Genomic DNA, 8,913 nt, shown 5'->3' with positions numbered 1-8,913 from the left:
GGTGTTCGGCACGGCCTGATCCGGTGCTGGCACGGGGGATCCCCAAACACCTGGCCTCAATTCCTTGGTCCAAGTGAGCCTCAAAGGAAAATTGTGCAAGATTTTCTTTGATTTTCACAAAATCTCTATGAAACGTTTTTACAGTCAGAAACCCTTTTTAAAAACCATGTCACGCCAACTGGCAGATTTTGATTTTCCATAACAGGTGCTGAGATGGTATTTTACAATTTAATAATCTACCTAATTGGCACCTTAACTACAGCAGCTGAAATTAATCACCACCAACAAAAATAATCTGGTCATTTTCAGTTACGTTTATTTTTAGACAGGGCTTTCCCAGAAATGTTTTCTGTGCTAGTGTTTGTCTCCCAGGTGGCAGGAGACAGTCCCTCCAGCACTGCCTGTTGTCCTGGGCTGTGCAGCGTGCACCCAAATCCATGTCCACCCAGAACTCCAGAATGGGGCCTTGTTTGGAAACAGGGCCTTGCGGGTATGACTAGTTGAGGATCTTGAGATGAGACGTCCCGGGGCGGGGGGTGGGCCTTATGTCCACAGACTCATGTCCTCACATGCAAAGGCCACATGAAGGTGGAGGCACAGACTGGGATGTCGTGGCCACGAGCCAGGGATTCCTGGGCCACCTGGGCCACCTGCGGCTGGGGGAGGCAAGGGCTCCTCCTCCCCGGGAGCCTCCAGGAGCAGTGTGGTGCTAGGGCATCTTGACTTTGGACATCCAGGTTCCAGGATGTGAGATAATGAACCTCTGCCGTGTAAACCGCCCAGCCTATGGTCCTCTGAGCTGCTGCCACTGCAGGAATCTCCCCACACAGAGACAGGAGACTCAGTGTGTGGGAGGGCTCCGCTTGGCATGCACATTCCACGTCATCAGAAGAGCACACAGAGGACAGGCTGTGGCCTTCCAGAGAGGCTGCACAGGCCTGTGGCCCACGGGGAGCAACGTGGCCATGCGGAGGCACCACGTGGTGGTGCCACTTAGCATTGAGGGGCCACGGGTGACCCATGGGTGACCACATCTGCCCTGGGCCTCAGGGTCCTCCTGTAATTGGTTCCAGGGTCCCGTGACTCCTGATGGCCCCCAGCCCTCATGACATCCCTGTGGCCATGAAGTCTGGGTGCTCAGCTTTGGGCCAGTCAGGGCACTGCGCACTCAGCTCCTGTGAGCTGTGGGATTTCACACACAGCTGACGACTGTGTTGATGAGGCCAGGAGGGAAAGCGGTCCTTTCTCCAGGGGCGTGGCCTTCCCTGGACTAAGCAGTCTGCACACCCTTTTCCTTATTTCCCACTAGGCTGGCTTTACTTACGCAGCACACTCTGTGCAAAAGGTGATAAGACTTTCAGCAAATGAGCAGCCATGTATATATCCATAGTCTTAAAGAGCCACATGGGCAGGAAAACTCTCCAAAAATTAATGCAAGGAACTTAGACAGTTACTGAGTCAATAATCCAGTTTAAAACTATTCACTTTTCTTCCCGTTCCTTTGCAAATGCCAGACAGATAGCACAGAACAGTAAGACCCACATCTGTCCCGTGTGAGGGCATTGCGAGCCAGGGCCCGGCAGCTGCATGGGCAGCATCCTGGGACCCACAGGCCAGGTGGCCGGGTGTGTGAATGTGCCGTGGTTGGGGAGGCCTCCCTGATCCTGGGAATCTGCATCGCCACCGCCTGGGGTGCCGGGGGCTGCCATGGGTGGCAACTATGTCTGCTGGGGACATGGTGTGCTCAGAGAAGACCTTTGCTGACGGAAGCTGGATTTTCCACTGAAGCCTGGTCACAGTCACACATGGCTTTCCTTCTGCCGGACTTAAGCCAGCACTGAGCACGCAGCTTTCCTTCTGCTGGACTGGAGTGAACACTGTGTTCTGCAGGTGAGGAAACCCTCACGGAGACGAGCACTCCCTGCCAAGCTGATCTCGGGGCTGGAGAGCACCCACTCCCAGCAGACTCACTGGAGCCTCAGCCACCGCCTCCTGCACCCTTCCTCCATCCCCTCATGTCTGACACCAACAAACGGCGCCATCAAAGAAAACCTACTGCTGAAAACACCTGTGTCTGATACGGGGCAGGAATTTGGTCACCCCCAGGGCACCTGATTCAAGGGAGGGACACCTGGTACAACGGAGGGGCGTGGTCACTCCCAGGGGCACCTGTTACGAGGAGGTAGGGGGTGGGGGTGCAGTCACTCCTAGGGGTGCCTGAGTCGTGAGAGGGATGCCTGATACGTGGGAGGGGTGCAGTCACCCCCAGGGGCACCTTCTCTGTTCTCTGGCCTCTCACCTGGGGGAACCCAGGCCCACCTCTTCCTTGGGACTGGGCAGCACCAACTACTCCACACTGTCCCATGTGAATGACCACCACATCTGCTGGGCAGCGTGGAGACCCCACCCAGGGTGCCCCTCAGGGCTGTGGTTCTGAGGACGGGGATGCACGGGGAAGCGGCTGAGCCCAGGCTGACTGGACGGCAGGTCCACGGAACGCTCCACCCTGACGGCCCCTGCGCTGGCGTGAAAACCGCCGGGTCTGCATCATCCTGTGGAACCGCCACCACCCATGCGGCTCTATCACATCGAATTAGAATGAAGTGAGATTGAAAGCCGGGTTTCTGGCTGCCCTCGGTACGGCTGCTGCGGGGCAGACGGAGGCAGCGCGCCGTCAAGCTCACAGCAGGCTGCGGTGATGCGGTGGGACTTCAGGACGCCGCCAGGTCAGCCAGGCCTGCAGGAGCTCTGCCGGGTTCCTGCGGACTGTTCCTTTGAGAAGCCGCTTGGGGCATGCAGAGGAGGCTCAGGACCCCCGCATTTTTCTCTCTTCCTGACTTATAATTGCCTCTGACGCTCAGCCTGACGGGCAAACCCCACTTCCGTTGTCTTACCAAGCTGCACGCAGGAGCCGCTGTGTCCACACCCGGGACCCCTTTCTACGGACCTGAGAAGCTGGCGCAGCAGAGAGCAGCCGCAGAGCCAGCAGACAGGGTGTGAGGGACGGATGTGAACTGCCCCGAGGCAGGTGGCGCCTTCTTCCCCGCTGCCCATGCAGCCCCAGCCAGCACGTCCACCAGCCCACCTAGCAGTGCTGGGTCTACCACCGGCCTCGCCCATGTGGTCCTGGCAGATGGGACCCCAGGCAGATGGGCAGCGATGACGCACCCCCTGGAGCCCAGAAAGGGGCCTAGCCAGTCCAGGGCAGACGGGTGAGGGAACACCAGGAGGTGGCGGGAAGGACCCCGCAGGGACTGAGAACAGGCTGGGCAGACCCGCATGGTTGGGCTCCATCTAAAATCAGCTACAGCGGGGGGAATGTGAGGGGAAAAACACGTGTCAAGTAACTCCTGTCTTCCAATTACCATGGATGGGAAAGTGACACAGAAATGGAGACTCCTCAGTTCCTGGGGGGTGGGGACTGGCGTGGGTGGCTCTCGGACACCGTGCTCACTCGTCCTGGAGTGCTCCAGCAGCCTGTGTCACAGCCGCAGCCTGGAGGTTCCTCAAACTCTTGGCTGACTCAGGAGAAAGTGGCCGTTTCTGGAGAACTGTTTATCATCAGTTCACAAAGCACACAGCCCCTTACACACATAGCTATTCGAATTCACATCCTCTCTAGTTTGCTGTTTCAAGTTAAGCAGGAAGGTCGCCGCGGAAGATTTCACTGGTTTATCGGTGAAGGGAATCTTGGAACTCTGGCGTCAGGCAAGTGGCCTCCCCAGCAATGGCCCTCCGTGTGGACCCCTCTGGCAGGGCAGGCAGCTGGGGCAAGGGCTCCTTTAGTGACAGCCTAACACGGAGGACGGAGCACAGGTGTGTATGAGCAGGGACCTGCTTCTTCCTGGGTGGAACCTGGGCAGGTCCTGGAAGGTCTGGGCAGCCCAGCGAGGCCTGGGAGGCAGCTCCCACTCTGCACCTAACGTCCCCCAGGTGTCCAGGGCACCAGAGCCACCTAGACCTGGCCAGAGCTGCCGCGCTGTGATTGCCTGTGTGAGAGGAACTCTTTCTCTAAGAAATAGTGATCTACATGATCACTGAGTGATCACAAAACACTGCTGACGGTGCCCATGAGGCTTGAGGGCTGTGTGTGACGGTGCTCAGGGAGGCCAGGGGGGCGAGTCAGGTGATGCAGGAGAAGATGCGGCAGACCCTGGCCGGCTCCCAAGGCCCCTGCCCTACCCCCCTGCCACGCCGCCTCTCATGGTCACACCCACACCCAATCCCAAACCCTGGTGAGGCACTTTCCTCCTTTTCCACTTGGTACAAAGAGGAAAGCCCCACAGGCCTTCACAGGAATCAGCCCCCCGACACCCCACAGGATCCGGCACCCATGCTCCCCACAAACGTAGAGGTCACAGCACCCCCACCACACCCCACAGGACCTGGCGTCCAGGCTCTCCACTGCCCCCAATGCCTGCAGAGACTGTAGTGGCCCCACAAGTTCCCCAGGACCCAGGTTCCCCATTGCTACCAATGTCTGCAGAGACCAGAGTGGCCCCCTCTACGCCCCACAGGACGAGGCTCAGGCCCCCCATATTCCCCCATGCCTGTAGAGACTTGCCCCACTGGACCTAGCGCCCAGGCCCCCACCACTGCCCATGCCTGCAGAAACCAGAGCGGCCCCCTCCACACCCCACAGGACAAGGCGTCCAGGCTCCCCATCGCCCCGCACGCCTTGTGGTGTGGCCAAGCCGCCGGGCCCAGCAGCTGTCTCCCTTTACCAGGGAAGCTCCCACAGGCACTCCCCCACGGGCCTCGCCACGGCTCTGACCTGGCCAGAGCCAGCTGCCCTTCATGGTGACATTTGCTCTACCAGGGAGGACAAGGCCCTTCTCAAGCTCCCTGACGTCTCCCCAGTTGCTGGGTGCTCGGGATTGATCGGCTTTGGCAGGTTCTTTACTTTCATTCTGGCCACTCACGGTCAGAGTGGGTCAGAGGGGGAGTGCTCATGTGCCCTGTGGGCTCACTGGCTCTCAAGTAACAGGTCAGAGGTGAGCACGTTCAGAGATGCTCCAGACCTCGGAAATGCCACTTCCAGCCCCCGTGGCTCTGCGTGGCTGAAGAGGAGCCTCTGACGGAGCCCCCGCTCTGTGGCCCCCAGGCCTCACTCCCACATCCCGGATAGCATTAAACTTGGGGACACGGATTCCAGCAAGGACGGGCCCAGCCCCCACCCAAGCCCATGCCGAGCCTGCGGGTCGGGAGGTCAGAGGCCAAGGAGAAAGAATCGAGGCACAGGGAGATAAAGACCTGCGTGGCCTGCTGCGGTGTGTGCGCTTTAAAAACGCCTCGCACTCCACAGCCCACTGTAGGCAGAGGCCCTGACTTCCTCCTCTACGGCCAGGTGACGCGCCACCTGGGCCAGGAGCCACTGAACGCTCAGGCACCAGCGTGGCCAAATGGGGCCTTGTGGCGAGGTGCTGCCGGCTCCACACAATTGATGATTTCAGAACACTCACTTCTGCCAACCAGAGGAGACAGGGGATGACCAAGGCCAGCTCAGGCTGTGTTTCGGAAACAATGTCCTGCCACTCTTGTGCGGGTGCACCACGTCCCCGTCCAAGTCCCTGCGCCCGAGTCACCGTGGCCCCGCCTGACTCACCATGGCCCTGCTGTGGGCTGTCAGCTCGTGCCCAGCACCTGGAGGGGCCGCCGGGGAGGCTGAGGGTGAGGGCGGCAGGGCCCGGGCGGGTAGGCAGCAGGTGTTCTTCCATTTCCCACCCACCCCGCCCCCGCTTCACGGCTGCCTGGGAAGTGGAATCCCACGTTACGAGAACTGGGAGGGAGGGCCCAGAGCCAGGGTGGACCAGACCACAGAGAAAAGGCAGCCCTCGTGCTGAGCCTCGGGGCCCACTTTCTGCTGGTGGCACCTCAGTTCCCAAGCTGCTGGGCCCTGGCCAGCCTGGGAGCACCCAGGACCCTGAGTTCCCAGAGATCAAGCGGGTCGATGATCATTAACTCACGCAGAATAACGGTTTAGCAGACAGACAGGCACAACGTTTAAAATGGGCTCCAACAGTCGGACGGGTGCTATGAGGAAAACTGCTGTGATCATGTTGGATGGCGTGCAGGAGCCTGACGGGCTGCGGCTCTGCGGGCACCGAGGGGGTGGCGCGGCAGTGGTTCCTTGTGGGCCGACGATGAAAACCACAGGGCACAGCGCCACAGGACCACCACCCGCCACAACCCCAGGGGCCTGTTCACCTCAGGTTCCAACATATAACCCTCTGCCAACAGCAAAACATGCTTCTCCATTGCAGGATTTTGCCTTACAAAGTGCAGCCCAGGAGGCTGAGGGCGTCACAAATGCCGGTAAAAGACCCTGCTCCTCCGCTGCGTCCCTCAATACAGATGAGGCATGACGTGGGTTGGGGGGAAGCCAGCGCCTACCTCCACGACGGACTTGGAATCCAGCCGGAAGTTGAAATCACCAAAGACAAAGTAGGAAACCTTCTCGAATCGCTGATCGATGATTCTGGAAAAAAGAGGACCTGTTACCAAGGGCACTGACTCCGCCCGGCCCTCACCTGGCCCCCGCGCTCCTCCACACCCCCATCTGCACATCCTCTGCTGTCTCCTGCTACAGGGGAACCTCGCTGGTTGCTTCTTTGCACCCCCAAAATTCAGCTCTGAGACCACCGCCAACACAGGTTCACCCAGCAGCCCTCAGCCCTCGCCAACTCCGACACGCCTATGCTGCCAGCGACACGGACAAAGAGGAAAGCCAGAGTCTCAGCTGTGTCCTCACCTGCAGGGCCAGGGCAGCGTGGGGACCTCACGTGTGGAAAGCCACAGCCCCCCAGGAAGGGGAAGGGCCAAGCCAGGATCCCGAATATTACACCCCAGAGGTCGGGAGAGGCGGGAGGGTGGGACGGGGGGCACATGCAGGTGAACGGCAGGACCCACCGCCCCAGCTATCTCCTCCCGAGCAGGGATGTCCCCTCAGACCTGTTGTGAGGTGTGTTTATATATGATCCCCACTCAGGCATTTCCAAGTGAGAGAGTAACAGTGGCTGCACGTGTGTGTGTATATTTTTAACCAGGTACAGCTTTGCGCAAGAAAAATTCTTCCACCTACGTATTTAAAATCAATTGCAATCCATTTCCTAAAGATTTTCCCATTGCTGCTTCCCTTGATGATACAAGCCATAAGAAAGCCTCAACCCCCTCGAACCCCAAGTCTCCCCTCAGCCGGCTGCGTGCAGTAACGCCGTGAACTGCTTGCTTCCAAGGAGAGCAAGACATTGGACCTTTCCGGCACGAAAGCAAAGCAAGACCCTGTGCAGGGTGGCACCGGCCACAAGACCATCAGTGGAACAGAAACGTGATCTGTAGACAAGAAAAGGAAATACTCTGGTTGCCCAAATTCCTATTTTCACAGCCCAGACCCAGGTGGGGCTGGCAGGGCAGGGAGCAGGCAGCTCAGGGGCTGCCCGTCCAAGCACACTGCATTTGGAGATGGGTCGTTGTTTTTTCTAAATAAACTCAGCGTCATTAGCCAGGCAAAAGTGACAGCTTCCAACCAGGCAACTCTGCAGGCGTCACTGCTGTCCACGGGTTTGAGTCCCACACTGCTGGGAGCACTGTGCCCTCCTGGAGCTGGGGACAGGGGCGTGAGCAGCATGGCAGGGCCCATTGGGCAGGGGCCTGACCAGTCACCAACTCAGCCTTCTGATTAGCCTGAGAAGCAGCAGAATCCGCAGGTGAGCCAATGGTGTCCCGCTTCCCAGTTCTTACCTGGTCCTGTTCTGCGTTGCCCACACCTACTGCTGACGCCTCCACCCTCGGGTTGAAGAGCCAAGGGGCCCCACCTGCACCCTCCAGGGCTCTTACGCCAGAGTGAGAGAGGAGTGTCTGCAGGCCACGCTTCCATGACCGGGTGTGGGTGAAATCATCACCATTCTATTCATTTTTGGCTATGGGGGGTGGGAGTTCATTTGTCTTAACTTGCACACCTTCAATACTTTTAAATCTACATACTGAAATTTGCATTTTCTCCCGATTTTACTTGTTCACAGCCTGCTGTTCTCTTTTGTTCCTGGCCTTTTCTCTCTGAATTCCAGGGGTGTCCTGTGAGCTCTGGAGAGTAACCCCGTCTGCTGTGGACACACGCGCCCCCTGCCTGGGTCTGGGCTTTCCACTGCAGCGGCTTCCCTCAGGCAGATGTTTTAATTTCCATATAGTCACAGGCATCTGTTTCCCTTGTGGCTGAGACGCTGGCCCTGGCCCCCACGGGGACACGGTGCCCCCACCTTCATCTTTAGGGTAGAGTTTTAAGGGTTATCCTTTAATCCATCCGGAATGACAGTGCAGAGCAGGGATCTAAGTTTATCAATTTCTCAAGTGGCTGGTCAATTGATCGGCACCATTTATTCGAAGTGCCCCGTCTTCCCACCAAGTCTGTATCATAACACAGCATTCCCAGCGGCACAGGTCTTTCTGAGACAATCTATTCTCTTCTGCAGACCTTTTAAAAATCCATTCCTGCATGCTTTTAATTAATACGACTTTTTATAGGGAAGTCCTACTTGTTGACAATCTTTTAAAAATCGTCCCAGCCACCTCAGGCTCCTTCTGCCTGTTAATTGCTATAGCTTGGCTTGGCAAATCCCACAAAAGACTTGTTTACCTTTTGAATTAGAACTCCTTCCATTTTAGGTTAAATCTCCTTGTAATATATTTGATCTATTGTCATGCAATTTGCTGAAACCAGCCTCCAGCTCTGCTGGGAAAAAGGGAAACACTTCCTGTTTTCTGGGAGCACAGAAAACTTGGAGGGCGTGTGGAGGAAGACACGGAGGGAGACACGTAGGGAGACACGGAGGGTCCCGCGTGTGGAGGGTGTGTGAAGGGACACAGAGGGTCCCGCGTGTGGAGGGTGTGTGAGGGGACACGGAGGGTCCCGCGTGT

At 57.8% G+C, this 8,913-nt stretch overlaps 1 protein-coding gene across 1 annotated transcript in view; it reads right to left on the bottom strand.

Moving 5' to 3' along the window:
- INPP5A (inositol polyphosphate-5-phosphatase A) overlaps positions 1-8,913 on the bottom strand; it is a 233,661-nt gene that overhangs the window by 47,893 nt on the left and 176,855 nt on the right. Inside the window, exon 9 of the mRNA XM_037733137.1 lies at positions 6,394-6,478. Within this exon, the coding sequence (XP_037589065.1) occupies positions 6,394-6,478 (85 nt within the window). The remainder of the gene's footprint in view (positions 1-6,393; positions 6,479-8,913) is intronic.

Source organism: Cebus imitator, unplaced genomic scaffold (genome assembly GCF_001604975.1).
Source record: "Cebus imitator isolate Cc_AM_T3 unplaced genomic scaffold, Cebus_imitator-1.0 Scaffold495, whole genome shotgun sequence".
Lineage (NCBI taxonomy): Eukaryota > Metazoa > Chordata > Mammalia > Primates > Cebidae > Cebus > Cebus imitator.
This window is presented reverse-complemented; position numbering and strand designations above follow the sequence as displayed.